At 41.3% G+C, this 15,217-nt stretch overlaps 1 protein-coding gene across 4 annotated transcripts; it reads left to right on the top strand.

Moving 5' to 3' along the window:
- Nucleotides 1-1,161: 1,161 nt before the first annotated feature.
- On the top strand, nt 1,162-14,356 carry CIAO3 (cytosolic iron-sulfur assembly component 3). Of its 4 annotated transcripts, none has more exons than XM_084537383.1 (11): nt 1,162-1,365; nt 2,750-2,845; nt 4,200-4,343; nt 4,677-4,809; nt 5,175-5,309; nt 5,667-5,785; nt 6,839-6,968; nt 7,179-7,251; nt 10,930-11,067; nt 12,133-12,290; nt 12,938-14,356. In XM_084537383.1, exons 1-11 carry the CDS (start codon nt 1,300-1,302, stop codon nt 13,174-13,176), a joined length of 1,431 nt encoding a protein of 476 aa, XP_084393509.1. In that variant the 5' UTR covers nt 1,162-1,299; the 3' UTR covers nt 13,177-14,356. The 4 variants fall into 4 exon arrangements, with proteins under 4 accessions (XP_084393509.1, XP_084393510.1, XP_084393508.1 ...); XM_084537384.1 differs by having other exon boundaries at nt 1,166-1,365; nt 4,200-4,347; nt 4,684-4,809; XM_084537382.1 differs by lacking the exon at nt 1,162-1,365 and adding an exon at nt 2,304-2,523.
- The last annotated feature ends 861 nt before the right edge of the window (nt 14,357-15,217 follow it).

The raw sequence follows: 15,217 nt of genomic DNA, 5'->3' as shown, positions 1-15,217 counted from the left end.
AGCACACCACAAATGATATGAGCCAGCAAAAAACCAAAACTCATTAGTCACATGCAATAGGCTAGTTACTAGCACCTGCCACCTTTGGTTTGTCAACATTAAGAAGTTCTCCTCACCCCACTAGACCCATGTGCACTGCTTTACGCTCATGGAAATGATCTGTTGTATGCTTTGCTCCCCAGCATTGAAGCAATTGATGGAGTTCACCCAGCACTGTCAGCATGGAAGAAACATGTGGTTTATGATTTTCAGAAGGTCTATTTGACAGCTCAGCTCACAGAGTCAGGTAAGGTACCCATACATAACCTCTCAGTAAAGCACTAGTATTTGGATGTAGTATTTGTTCGTACTCCAAACATTCACTGTTTTACACCTAATGATCACACATCTTCCCAGTGCTGCAATTCAGTCACTTCTGCATAAGTTCACAACAACACTGGGAAACAGAAAGGGAAATTGCTTCGCCTTTTGAGGCTACAGGGAATATTGGTGCAAGGAGGTGTGATATTATAGAATAAATGGAAGCTAGGCAGAGAAATAAGATTTCCATTTGGCATAGTGATTTCCCATCTCAAAGCGAATCAGAGAGCAGATCAGACCCTGCATCCACAACAGGATGAATATTAGCCACTCTTCTGTTAGCGGCTAAGAGATTAGCCACAGGAAGGATGCCTAGATGCATGATCTTTCAGAATATGCTGTGGCTTTTAACTCTGCGGGTCCGTTTTCTTTACAGGATCAGCATGCCAGGACGGAACAACTGGGACCAAAGACTGGTTGCCAAAGAATCTGGGAAGAGATGTGTTGAGGAGCTAAATTAAATGAACGACAAGCCTTTTACCCAGACATTGCTGGAGTCTATGCACTGAATAGCAGTAAAATTAGCACGAGCTTCTAAGAAAACCCGATAGCTTCCTGGGCTTTACATTGCAGTAGTGAGTAAGGGCAAGACGTCTGTGGTTCCTTAGGACACCACCTCCTAAAGCAAGGATTATCTGGGGTTTATATGGGAGATTTCTAGGTCTGAGCCATGTGCAACATCAGGGGGTGAAACACACATCTGTATTTGGATCTGTATTTGGAAGTGCAGTTGTAGGACTTTAACCAAGCAGAACTAAACGCGTCCCAGCGCGCTCCTTGTGCCGCCTGCACCTCAGCCCCTTGGTGCCACACTGCAGCCCCGCGCATGCGCACCGCCCTCCACGACGCCGCGCCTCGCTTGACGGCAGCGTGGCGCCCGCCTTTTGCGACGGTGTGGCAGCACCGCCCTCCGCCCGGCTGCCGTGCTTGACGGCAGCGATGGCGTCGCGGCTGAGCGGGGCGCTGCGGCTGGCGGGCCTGGACGACTACATCGCGCCCTCACAGGTGGGCAGGGGGCGGCCCGGGGCCTGGGGGGGCGGTGGTGAGGGCCGGGAAGGAGGTGGGAGAGAGGTGGAGTCCTCCAGCCGCCGTCAGGGGTCGGGGGGTACAGGGGGGAGAGGCCCCCATGGGTGCCAGCCGCCCCCATGGGTGCTGGGCGCTGGCAGGGCTGGGCCCCCCCCGGCCTGGGCCCAGGGGTGTTGCCACGGGCACCGAGACACCCTAGAGGGTCACCGAGCCGCCCTAAAGGGTCACCGAACTGCCCCAGAGGCCACAGAGCCACCCCAAAGGTCACCAAGCCACCCCAAAGGGTTATCAAACCACCCCCACGGGGTCACCGAGCTACCCCAAAGGTCATCCACCCACCCCAAAGGTCACCAAACCACCTCAAAAGATCGGCCTGTGCCACCCCTAGCGGGGCTGGGGTCATGGGGGCAATGAGCAGGGCAGCAGGGGCACGGAGGTTTCTTTCCACAGTCATCAAGCACCAACAAAAGTACAAAATCCTGGACGTTTGCTGATAAATAGCGCAGAGAACTTCTGAATCTGTGGAATGGGATGTAGCAAATCCCATTAACTGTCCCTTTAATACCTGCGTTTCCCAGTGAAGTCTCCCACGTAAATGATGTGACCCGCTGCTCTGCTTCAAATACAGTTCCTTGCTTGGTTTATTCACTGAGCAGAAGTGAAGAATCGTAGAGACTTGTGCCTATAGTCTCTGAATCTGGCAAAATGCAGAACAAAAATGTAGTAAGGTTGGATTAAGTTAGGGGTGAATCTGTTTAAAGGTGTTGGCAGAGCAAGGATGCTAAAAGGCAAAACGAATTGTAGCTGTGGAAGTAGGACAAGGAGTCATAAAGTGCGTAAACAATAAAAATCGCACAAAATGTGAAAATACCCCTGAGACTTCATCACAGAACAATACAGAAAACTGGAAGCTGTCCATCTGAGGTCGTCAGAGTCCTTTCGACATTGCATGAAACTTCATTGGCACTAGCCACATGTAGACTGTAGCGACCACGCCTCCCTCGGTTAAAATTCGCAATGAAGGCTGCACGATCATCTGTCAGATTCGAGAGAGGAGAGGAAGACTTTGCAGGCAAGGCTCCTGAAAACACAGCTGTGCTATTTGAGAAAGAACACAGAAACTCTCCTCTGGTTTTGGTATGATGCTGAAAAAGTGTTCCTTCTGTAAAAAAGGGGTAAGCGGATTTTGCTGGTATGTTTTCCCTTGGTGCTTATAAACACCGTAACTGTATCCAGCATTGGTTAAAGGGTAGGAGGCATTCACTTTAGAACAAGTCTCCGGGTTTGATCATTTTAGTTTCTTTGAAACCAGCCTTCCGTGCGTCATTGCTCATCTCGTTCTGGGGCTTTATTTCTCTTTCAGGAATGTATCAAGCCTGTAAAGGTGGAAAAAAAGCCTGGAAAAGCAGCAGCTAAGATCAAAATTGAAGCAGACGGGAGCTATTTTCAGATCGGTCAGGTATTTGTGATTTTTCTTTATTATTGTGTAAAATATGCAGAAAATGCTAACATATTGTTACATATTAATAGTTGTAGCCTATTAAATACTTCACAGAGGACCAATTTGTAATAAGTGTTGCTTTTGTCATCAGCATTCTCACATCTTTTTTCCAAAGTCCAACTTGTTAATGATTAAATTTTACAAGTAATAATTCTGATTTGGTGTCTATTATTATGCGCTGAAACATTGACGATAACTAATGGTGATTTTTAGTATAAGAGTAGATAAGCTAAGTCTTTTTTGCCATCAATTCTTAAACATTAATAATTCCTAGATAATTTGAGATAATGTCTTTTTTATTGCACTGTTTCATATAGTTACTTACAAAGAGATTCAATTAGATTAGATGGTCTTTTAACTTTAAAAAAGTGGGGCAGGGGATGCAGTACTTCTAAAGGAGCCTGATTTCTGATTAAATATTTTAATTCAGTAGTACCTAATTGCTCTGTGTCTGACTTTATTGAGATATGAAGTTTAAGGGGGAGAGTCTCATTGCAAAACTGATTTATTCAGGTCAATTACTATGAAAAATATTTCCTTCCATTGCCATACCACACAATAATAGTCAGCCGTACATTTCCCTTTTAGTGTCTGTGTAAGTTTTGCACGCAAAAAAATCTGCAGAACATTCAGCATCACCTAAAAATATTAGCAAGTTGTAGTCTGGTTACACGATTTCTTTAGCAGGAGTGAAATTCAAGACTCCTGTGAAGAAACAGCTCCAGTACTATTCAATAATATGAGATGTGTCTGACAGAGGTGGCAAAGCTGCTGTGCTTTCTCAAGGGTAGATGTTCACTACACACTGGAGGTTGGGTCTTAAAGGCTTAGGATCTCTGTGGTCTACAGTTTTGTGGTTAAAGTTGCAGCTGCAATCTGTAGTATGTTTGCCATGGCGGCCCAGCTTTTAGCCACCCACAAGCTGAAAAACTACAAGACAGGCCGTATTTGCTCCTGGGAAAGTATATAATTGCAGTGTTTTGGAACAATGTCAGCCCACCGGATAGCAGAAGTAACTGTGGCCTCAGCAACTGTTCCATATTTGCTGACAAGTTCATGGTCTTGCTAAAGTTTATCCTGAAGTTTCTCAACATATTTGTGTGGGTATGCCGAATGATCACATTAAAATCAGCAACCTTCAAAGATACATCTTCCTCCTTGTTTTACTGAAAAAGAAAGAAAGAAATAAACCAGGGGGGTAAAAGGAGCAATATCTAATATCTTTGTTACTAAACAGAGTAAAGATTAGAAACTGCCTCCCTGCCTAATTCTCTATTGCGATCTAAATTGAATCTAATCTGTTTCTGCCTAGGATGGAGAAGCACAAAAACTGGAGAAGGCTAAAATTACTCTGAACGACTGTTTAGCTTGTAGTGGCTGCATTACATCAGCAGAGAGTGTGTTAATCACTCAGCAGAGCCACGAAGAGCTCTGCAAAATACTAACTTCTAACAAGGTAGGTGACAAGACACGGGGAGGTAGGCTGCAAAGTCTTAGGGTCTTAATAGATTGGTGTGGTGCATCTGTAGAAGCGTGTTTGGAAACAGCACACACAAAAATTAGTTTCAAAGATGGGAAGGATCTGAATACATTCTCAGTGCGGTGTGGTGCATTTTCCAATTTTTTTAAAAGTAGTCATAGGTTTGGGAATGTCCTTTTTATGTTGCCAGCCTATGTTAGTAACTTGGGAGGTGATCTGGGAGATATTTGGCAAAGTTCTAATGTGCTACAATATTGTATGAGCTCTATTAGTACTGTCTGAACAGATACTTTTTATTTATTTTTTAAGACTGCAGCTCCGAATGAACAGAAGTTGGTGGTGGTTTCTGTTTCACCACAGTCCAGAGCTTCACTAGCTGCGAGATGTAAATTGAGTGTTCTGGAAACAGCAAAGAAGTTGACTTCATTCTTAAAGAGTTTAGGCAAGTGTGCTAATGTGTTCTGTTAATCACAGGTGGGACTGCTGGGATATATGTTAGGTACAAATTTTATGAGCTCGCAAGGGTGATGTAAATTAACCTCCATCTGGATTCATAATTCTGTGTAATTTGCATTAAACTAAAATGCAAGCATTCTGCATTTTCAGTCGCAAAGTAAAGTTGGAGTAATGGAGAGAAGGAACTTTAAATGATTCACATTTCTCCTGTGACTTTTGCTCTTGTCTATGCTGACATGCTGGGGAAAACAGTTCACTCACAACTGCAGAAGTTGATAGCTGTGGATATGATGTGCAGTTTGCTGCTTGTATCTTCCCTGTGAATTTTAACACGTGTGCTGTATTGCCTAGGTGTGCACTATGTATTTGATACAACCTTTTCAAGAAACTTCAGTCTGCTGGAGAGTCAAAAAGAGTTTGTAAAACGCTTTCGAAAACAAGCTGAAGACAAAAAGGCTTTGCCAATGCTAGCTTCTGCCTGTCCAGGTATGGTAGTAAATTAGTTACGGGAATAATAAAAAGGCATACTAAAGTACATCAAAACAAGAATTCAGAAAGCTAGTCAGAAAAGTTCACATGGATTAATTTACTGAGAGGATTACTTTCTTCTTAGTGCAAAGAGATCTTGGTGTTAACAGCAATAATGGTCTGTGCAGCTGCCTACTGATCTTTCCAAAATGAATTGTGTTACACTTCCTTTGCTTTTTGCACTGAAGCGAGTCTGAAAATGGTTATTACTTGGTAGTAAGTCTGGGGTTGAGGGGCTGTGGGCACAGTGAATGGGTGCTTGTTGTTTGCTTTTTTTCATTTATTGTAGCTGTTTGCTAATTAGACTCTCCTCAGGTTGGATCTGCTATGCAGAGAAAACCCATGGCAGTTTCATCATTCCTTATATCAGCACCACCAAGTCTCCGCAGCAGGTCATGGGCTCCTTGATAAAGGGCTATTTTGCAGAACAGCAGGTAAGGTCTATTGAACAATATCTGATATATATTCCTTTGTGTTTTACAGGAGAGCTTGAAAGTAAAAAGTTGTCTTGTAAATTGCCAGCAAAGGCAGCATCTCCCTCATTTCTGCATTATCTAGTAAGAAGCTGACCACTGGGCCAGTAACACTAAGCTTAAGCTTGGTGGAGTACTTAGAACCTCTCTATATTATTCAGGAAGGCTACGGAATCTGATTGCTCAGTGTACTTGTGCTGACATCTCAAATACCACTGTGTAGTATTTTCATGCTGTTCACAGTTGGTGGATAACTTAAAATAAATTAACCTAAGACAAAACTTCAGTCACTGCATACGTGCAGATCATGTCTTGTCTAAAAATTACTTGTTCTTTCCCAACTTAATGTTCTGTTTCAGTTTGACTTAGTTTTGTGCTCAGTCTTTAACCTTTGGAATCTTTCCAAATGTAAATTTGATACTTATAGACTAGAGTTATACTAATAGCCTAGAGTTGTCCAGCAACAAACTTAAGCACCGTTTCTGATTGTATGATTTATTGCCCATTAACAAGCACTGGTTTAACGCTTGCATTAAATAATTGCTGACATCTGCATATTTGTAACAAAAATTGGCAGCTACTGAGAATATTTGGCACAAGACAGCAAAACAATGGCCTTGAGTCAATGACTTATTTCCTCAGCTTGTACTTATTTCTTGGATGGTCCTGAGTTTTTTGTCCAACTCTAGATTATTTCTCAGTTACTGATGCAGGGGTTTAGTAGCGTGTTAGAAACATATCATGTAACTGAATAGGATTTCTCCACTGATTGGATCACCTGCACTAGCAATGGGGGGGGGGAAACTGTGAAAGACCATATTGGTGACACTTGCTAGCAAGGGCTCTATAAGAGAGAAAAAAATATATAAATATATTTTCATATTCAATAATCAAGAGTACTTCCAGAGGCATGGCAGCATTAATTTCTTCGTTCTCATTTGTACTTGGAAAATATCTTGCACAAGACAGGTTTGATATTGACCCATCCAGCTACATTGCTGTGTCTTTTTCCAGCACTTAACACCTGACCAGATATACCATGTAACAGTAATGCCCTGTTATGACAAAAAGCTAGAGGCTTCAAGGCCAGACTTTTTCAACCAAGAGTACCAAACTCGAGATGTGGACTGTGTAATCACCACAGGTAAGTAGAGCTAGAGACAGTCTAGATAATTCTGGACTGGTTTTAATAATCTTTTTTTTGGTGGTGGAGGAAGTAATGCATGGATATTGCTGTATAATTTCACTTCAATAAAACAAATCACGTTCTGGTAAAGACTGCAGATATATGCTTAGGTATTGATCTGTGGATTGTTTTCCTTTATCCCCAAAATATGCTGTGCTTCTGTTTTAGGGGAAGTGTTAAAGTTACTGGAACAAGAAGGAGTATCTCTATCAGATGTAGATCCTGCTCCTCTGGATACCATGTAAGAACAAAATTTCATTTGTACCTTTCAGGCATGTTCTTGTTCATCCACTCTTCTTACCAAGTTCTTCAACACAATTTGCCTTCTACTACTGTTCTCCTGTGCACAAGGCTGCACGTGTTTGCATTTATTTGTTTTCACTAATTTTGAATCAGTACAATTCTGCATAAAGTACTTTAGCAATCTGTGACAAATTTACACTTTTGGAGCACCTGTAGCTGTTTGCTAGATTTTAGTAGGTCAAGGATTAGTAATTCTCACCATAAATCATCAGGATTGCTATAACTAGCTCAGTAAGAGTGTAACAGCAAAATAATTGTGCAGAGAAGTACAAATTGCATCACAGTCGTTTCATTACTTTTACTCCCAATATAACTGGTGGAATCCTATGAAAATCTATGTGCATGCTCAGAGGAGTGAAATAATCTAGGTCAGCAATAAAAGAGTTTGCTGAAACAAGGCCTGGTATTGCACTGGCTGCAAACACAAGTTTGCTTGTGTCTATTCATTATCTGAGCTTCTATAAGGATTCCAGTATTAAAGCAGAAAAAAATATTTAGGTCACTCAGCTAATCTCTGGGAGTCTTTATTTGCAAAAACATGATCTTAAACATATGCAAACCAGATGAGACTTCAGTTGCATTAACTGAAAACATCTGGTTAAGTGACAACTGCAGAGATCTAAGAGATTATAGAAACATTAAAATCGCATTTTATCCCTCTAAGTTGACATGCAGTAGTGGTTCCACACTGATCATGAAACCAAAGCATTCAAACTTCATCAGTTTAGAAGAAATGTCTCTGTAGCACTTTGCGTCATAATAAACATGCTACATATGTAGCAACCTTTATAAATTTTAAAAGATTAACAATATAGTTCAGAAGTTTACTGTTCAGACTAAGTTTTTAGGAGAGATTTTGATACCCCAAATACACAGAGGGCACATGAGTAGGATGTGGCTCTTGTCTGTTTTCAGTTATACCCTTTGCAGATACGACACTTGTTTTGAAATGTAGCTTATTTCTAAAAAGGATTGAAGTCTTTCCAATACAGATTGAAGTCTTTCCAATACAACTAAGTGCCATGGGCAGCCTTTGCTTAGGAGTTGTCTGAACAGCATGTGTACTTTGACATAGCTGTGAACAGAAGCATCAAGAATGTGAGATAGAGATTGTCTACTGCAGTCTGATCCCTTTTATTCAAGGGATACTTTCAAAAAAAACAAAACACCATAGTAATGAGATTTGTAGCTTATTAGAAGTAAGCTGCTTAGTGCAGCTTACTTCTGCACTTTTAGGTAAATTTAAAATGTGAACCTTGTTACCACTGATAGGTAGCAGAAGGAAGAATTTTCAAATAATACACTGAATCTGTTCTGTAGAACACAGTCTCTCATTCACATTGCTCAGGAGGACTTCCTTAAGGAACTGAAAGCACACCAAGCCAGCAGTCACTCTTTTTTCATTTCCTGTGATTGATCTTGTTTCACTACTATATCTGCCTTGAAAGACATGATGAGATAATGATATCAGGTGATGCATAGCTGGAGTACTGATAAAACTTTAGGAACTGAGAGACTGCATAACATGGATGCAAACGTTTTTCGTGCTGCCATTAAGCTTGTATATTGAAGGAGTTTACATCAGTGCATGTGTGTAAAGCATTTTACTAGCACAGATGTACTCATGCATTCTGAATTTATAAATTCTTCTAGTATTGCCTTTTTCTAACGTGGCTCATGCACAAATTACTTTCACATCCAAAAAAAAAAAAGTCTTCAGCTGTAATAACCGTCTGCATGGCTAATTCCCAAAGGTAGTTTCAGAAGTTGTCCATGTAAACAAGCACTTCTGTACTACATCTTTTATTGCTATACTATTAACAGAAAATCAAGGAGTTAAAAAAACATTCTGAAGTGTTTGGATTCATTTAGGAAATAACATTATGGAGGTGTCAGTTATAACATAGAACAAAACGTCTAATTACTTGATAAAAATCTCTGGCTCACTCCTTAGGAGTACATTCTGAGCACTAGGCCTCATGCTTGTGGTGATAAAGTGCTTCTATAACCTTTTGCTAGCTTTAACTTACTCAGTAAATTGACTGGTTACAAACTGCACGTATTCATCAGAACTTGGAGCATTAACATAAGCAGTCCAATGACTGTTGTTCTGCCTTATCCTCCAGCACGTGGAAAAGCCCATTAAGAGGTTATTATATTTGGCAGCAAGAACGAGATAAAGTGCCAGAAATCTGAGGACTTTTGCTGGTATAACTGTTTGCTCCAGGCCAGCTCTAAAGCTTACTGGCAGCCTCAGTTTAAGAGAGTAGCAGTACGTGAGGCCAGACACACTGAAACATTTCATTAATGAAGCTCAGTTCCTGTAAACAAGATCAAATTAAAAATAGTTTCTGAAGGTGATTACAGGCTAAAGTGTTGCCTTCTGCAGTTCTTCTAAAACTAAGATTTTATCGCAAGAGGCAACATCTTCGATTTGACTTGAAACTGCTTGGCCTGAATTCAAGTGTTTTCCCTCCTGCAGCTGTTAGTAGGAAAATGCAAGTGTCACTGCCTGATGAGTGCTTATAAGCATACCCCACATTTTATTATTCTCTTATAACAAAAGCTATTGTTGCGGCTTCCATCTGGTGAGCTGTTTTTCAAGAAACATTATCTTGACCTCTAAGTACTTGGTCGTGTTTTAGGATATCAGTGAGATGGAATTATTTGTGCAGAACTTGAATTAACAGAACTTATGTTAGCGCAGTTATTCAACACCAAAGACGTGTTGAACTAGAACCAGGTTCCTGCTGAGGACAACCATTTACAGAACAAATGCCCTGGCATTATTAGGTTTGTTTATCTTTATGTTCTGCAACTCTGATGGCCATGTGAAACCACAGCAACACTGGTTTCATCTCTTCATGCTTGGACGGACAGCACTGATACCTCCCTGAAGCGTTCTCTGATGTCCTGGCAACTAGACATAGGTACCCATCTTCCCCCAAAAAAAGCGTGTTGTAACAGAGGACCAGAGAGCTTTAAATAATGAACTCAGCTTTTGCTGATGTTGCAGAAAAGCTTTATGACCGATGTCTCTTGACTGACTAGACTGTGTTCTCCACAAGAAGCACAGGCTGCACAGATCCATACCCCCACTGCTTCATTATTTCCCTCCTCCCATTTCTAAGTATAACCCAGGATGTTTGTAGAGATACTAAACAGGAAGCTAACTAAAAAATGCATTCGCTTAGACAGTTCAGGTAATTGCCCTCATAACAAATGTTCCCAAATGTAGTTTTGTTGTGTGAAGATTAAGTTGGCAGTAGGATCAAGTCACAGTATTTCCACTGAGCTTAACCCAAAGGATGTTAGCACAGAGTTAAATCTGCAGGGCACTGAAGCTATAAATAGTCTCTTCCCAGGAGAAAAGGAAAGGCTAGGAGTTCAAAGGGAGCCGGTCTGTGGCTTGTTCTATTGCTTTTGCATTCCCTGGATGAAAATTCTGCTATCAGAGAACCTCACAGGACTAACAACATGATGTTTCTATTAGAAGTACTGAAGCTGTTTTAGTATTGGTGTAATGAAACTTCTGTTTGAAGGAACAGTGGGCTTTGCACTGGCTGTTGTTTTATCAAAGAGTCCCTTAAAACTGCTGCTTTCTTCCCTTCCTCAGGTTTAGTAGTGCTGCAGTAGAGGAACTCACTAGCCACTCAGGAGGTGGTTCTGGTGGTTATTTGGAGCACATATACAAGTATGCAGCCAAGGAACTCTTTGGAATTCAAGTGGATACAATTCAGTACAAACCTTTAAAGTAAGAAGTTTAAAGTTTTTACAGAAAGCACTATTTTTATTGCAATTCTGTTTATGCTTTGCCTTGCTGATGGGCTGAAACTTTCTTTGCAATGTTAAACATTTTACTTTGAGGCATGGGAATTGGCTTCTCACTCCCACAGTTGCTGAGCCATAAATCAGCCAGCACTCCATGCAGCCTGGCCCTTGGAGACTTCTAGCCCCTTCACCACCCACACATTTCATTTTGGCCTGATGGATTTTCCCAGTATCAAGTTTCAGATAATTTTAGAGCAACCTAGAAGTCAGAGCTTACAGGGATCTGAGTTGTCTCACCTGCAGACAGTCCAATAATGTAACCCTGTTACTGATGTAGCTATCATGGAAGAGAAAAAATCTTATGTCAGGATTTTGGAACTCTGTTTTAACAGTGTTATGGTAAGGCAGAAAAAAGTCACTTCAGTTTGGGTATAGAGGCACGTTTAGCTGAAATTCCTGCATCCTTCCTAGGTATAAGCTTAATGTGACATTTGTAGTGAATTACAGCCCTGATTAACACTGTTAGTGCTTAGGAGTCTCTGTTGTAGGAAGCAGATGGAATATGGAAGCAGTTCTTTGCAGTCTCCATACAAAACGCTTGATAAAAATGAAATTACTTATTATCAGGAACAGGTATTTCCACTAATGTTAGGAGTCCAGAAGCCTTCAATGATCGTTACCTCCATGGTTTTATGACCCACTACAGTTTAAGTTTCCTTCAGTGGCCTCACTGATGTGTAAGTTGGCTGAAGCCAGCTCAGGTGGCCTGTCACAGTGAAACTTCAGTTTTGGGCTCCATTTGCTTAGGTTTTAAGGATTTATTCATTATGTGTGTTCTTCAGGAAACTGAGTTCAAGCAGCAGGTCCTCAGACGGAATCAGAAAAGGATTTGTAAGCTAGCTCTGCCAACTGTTTCACTTCAGTGGCAAAGAACTAGGACAGCTTTCTCAAATAAGACTCTGTGAAGAATTTTGTTTCGACGTAGGCTTCTTTGAAGTTTAAAATAGAAGTTAATTTTGATAAGACATTCTCTGCTCTTGTTCCTCAGAAACAAGGACTTCCAAGAGGTGACACTGGAGAAGGATGGAGTAGTTCTGCTCCAGTTTGCCTTGGCATACGGGTTTCGAAACATACAAAACTTAGTGCAAAAGTTGAAACGAGGGAAGTCACCCTATCACTACGTTGAAGTCATGGCCTGTCCATCAGGTAAGGCTGCACAGGGATTTCACTGCTACAGTCTGTAGCTGTAGGAAGCCATATGGAGCTGTAACTAAAATGTGAGATGACAGCAGCTTCTCACATCCCTGAATGTTGTGGCAAAGTCTTCAAATTCTTAAGATGTGATAGTACCAACTTGGGATTACCAAGGGGTATATGTGTTTTCCTACCTAGAAACTAGTAATTCTTCAGGATTTAAGTAATTACAGTTAAATTTCACGTTGAAACAGCAAATCCAGAACATATCCCAGTATATTTATCTTACCTTCAGTTGAGACCGCAGGGCTGTTTTTGCCTAGGTTGCATACTGGCTTTTTTTTTTTCTTTCCCTGACAACAGGGGAAGAAAGCCATCCCTCCTTGCTTCCTCTTATCTCTGCCTCCCTGGCACTTCCCAGGAAGCCTTGGAGCCCTGTCACAGCTGGGCTGAATTAATTAGCATTGGGTCACACCAGGCAGTGAGCTCCCCTCTTGGGCTGCTGCCTGCCCTGCTGCTGTTAGATAATGAGGGCGTATTCTTATTTCTGCAGCTGTTCACAGGTGGAAAGCAAGCTTAACCGTAGTTGGTTTTGTTTTCCTGATAAAACTGAAGTAATGTCTAAACTCAGTGATCTTTTCCCACTTTGTTTTATGCAGGCTGTTTAAATGGAGGTGGTCAGATTGAACTGGAAGGTGAATCCAGCAAGGATGGGCTCCAGCAAGTTGAGAAGCTGTATAATTCTCTGAAGGCTGAAATTCCAGAGGAGAACCGGACTGTAACTGAACTGTACGAGCAGTGGCTGGGTGGCACGGAGTCAGAAAAGGCTGGGAAAGCTTTGCATACAGAGTACCACGCAGTGGAGAAAATAAGCACTGGATTTAACATCAAATGGTGAAGACTGATGCTGGATGCAGATCTGTGAAGCCCAGATGAACTCAGTGCCTTTTAAAGTTGATTGTATTTAAGATTCTCAAGAGACTGCTAAAGCTCAGCGCCATCACTGGTGAACTGCACTTTCTGACTCTCCTCGGGGAGAAGGTAATGTGCGTTTAGGCAGGCAATACTAATTCCTACAGCTTTATAATTATTATAATCATGTGAATAAAAGACAAACAGTGACTTAAATACATGTTAAAAGAAGCAGTAATGTATCTTAGCCTCTACAGTCTCTAACGACTAAATCTGCATTCCCTTTACAATCCTATTCCTAACATAAATGACATATTTAAGGTACTGAAGGATTTGGCTTGAAGTAGACTGTAACCTCACCGAGATGAGCTTTATGCTACCTGAGAGTATTTCCCATCCAAGCTTTGCTGTATTTTTTACAGCACTAAGTTTTATGGCTGTCTCTTTTGGGACATCCCCATTTAGTTATAAATGGTTTAATTAGACCTTGGGCTTTGTTTTTATGTTTCTCTGCCCCTGACTGGATGCCCTTGAAGTCCAGCTGCAGCCTCTCTGTACTGGCAGAGGGGGGCGGGTACCAGCAGCCTGTAATCATGCAAGAAGCATCATCTCTAGGGCTGTTCTGTGCCCTGCTGAAATGTGACTCGAATGAATGTTTAAGAAGAAAAAGCTATGTGTTTTTTTTCCTTTAATTATAACAGTCATCCATAACTGGGGATAATTACATCTCTCCCTCCATAAATACATAGAGACACACACACAACTGTTACAGCTACACTGGCCTCAACAGTTACTGATGAGTAATATCCTTAAACTCAGCAAAAACAGTTTTTACAGTGCTTCAAGTAAGAATTTATTGCTACTTTTCTTTTTGACAAAAGTCCTTGGTGTCTTTGAAAGGTGTTAATTTATAAAAGGTCATAGAAAAAGAAGGCTGGGGGATGTAGTCATCACAGTTTACCAGAACAATCCAAGAGGTTAGCAAAAATACATCTGATTTAATGTGGTGCATTACAATGCTTTGCCAAAACACGTATGGATGTGAACTAGATTTGGTCTTTTGTTATAGAAGATGACGTGTGCTTGACTTGCTATCTGTATTTTTACGAATGGGTGTTTTCAGAACTATTTACAGAAAAAAAAAAAACACAACTGTGAATGACTAACTCTGTTTTGGTCTCTTTAATCTGAATGTCGTTTCATGGAGTGACAGCATGTATAGGAAGGGGACAGTGGAAGTGGGAGGAGTTGCAGTTGTGCCTTACTTCAAGGTGAAGGGACACTGGCAGATGTGGAATCTCCTTGTGACTAGTGTAGCTGCAAGTGAAAATGAATTTAAAAATCATGTTCTTCCTTCACTTAAATATTTCTCCTTTTCCCCGTTACTTTCTGCAGTCATTCTTCATCACGTAGCAGTGAAGTGGATGAGAATCGAACACAAAGCTGCCCGTTTGCTTTGTTCCTCCAGAGTAAATACAAACAGCCGAAGCTGGTTACTGCATCTAGCCCAAACTGAAACCTTGCCCAGACCCTTTTCAGAGATAACCCTCCCTCAGTTACTGCAGGCCTTGAGCTCAGGGCTGGCAAAAAGCAAAGCTGCCAGACCTTAACCTGCCTCTTTTAACAGCTTCTCTGACACTTCCCTCTGTTCAAGCCTCCCACTATTCATTAGAAGAAAGCCAACAGTGTAAAAGACAATTTTAATGTTTTTAATTAAAAGCTTTACATATTTTAGGTGTTGCTGATCAATCAGTGAATTCACAGTGTTCATAAGGCAAAAATCTTCCACTGTTTCCCCCTCCCTTCCCTTGTCATACACGAGCAAGTTGGTAGTTGCAGTGAATGCCCTTCTCCATGCATAGTTCTGTAGCACAGTGTTATGCTAAGTAACATTTTTACCTACAGGAAGAGAGACCAGTGCTAATGCAAACGAAGTCCAACATGCTGCAGTGCTGAGCCCATAAACTGTGTACATCAGTGCAAAAGAAACACATCCTGTTCCTGTTGAGAACGTGCACGTCCAGCCA

The sequence above is a fragment of the Aythya ferina genome, assembly GCF_964211825.1.
Source record: "Aythya ferina genome assembly, chromosome: 15".
In the NCBI taxonomy this organism is placed as follows: domain Eukaryota; kingdom Metazoa; phylum Chordata; class Aves; order Anseriformes; family Anatidae; genus Aythya; species Aythya ferina.
The sequence above is the reverse complement of the archived record's forward strand: the minus strand, read 5'-3'. Positions and strand labels throughout refer to the sequence as shown.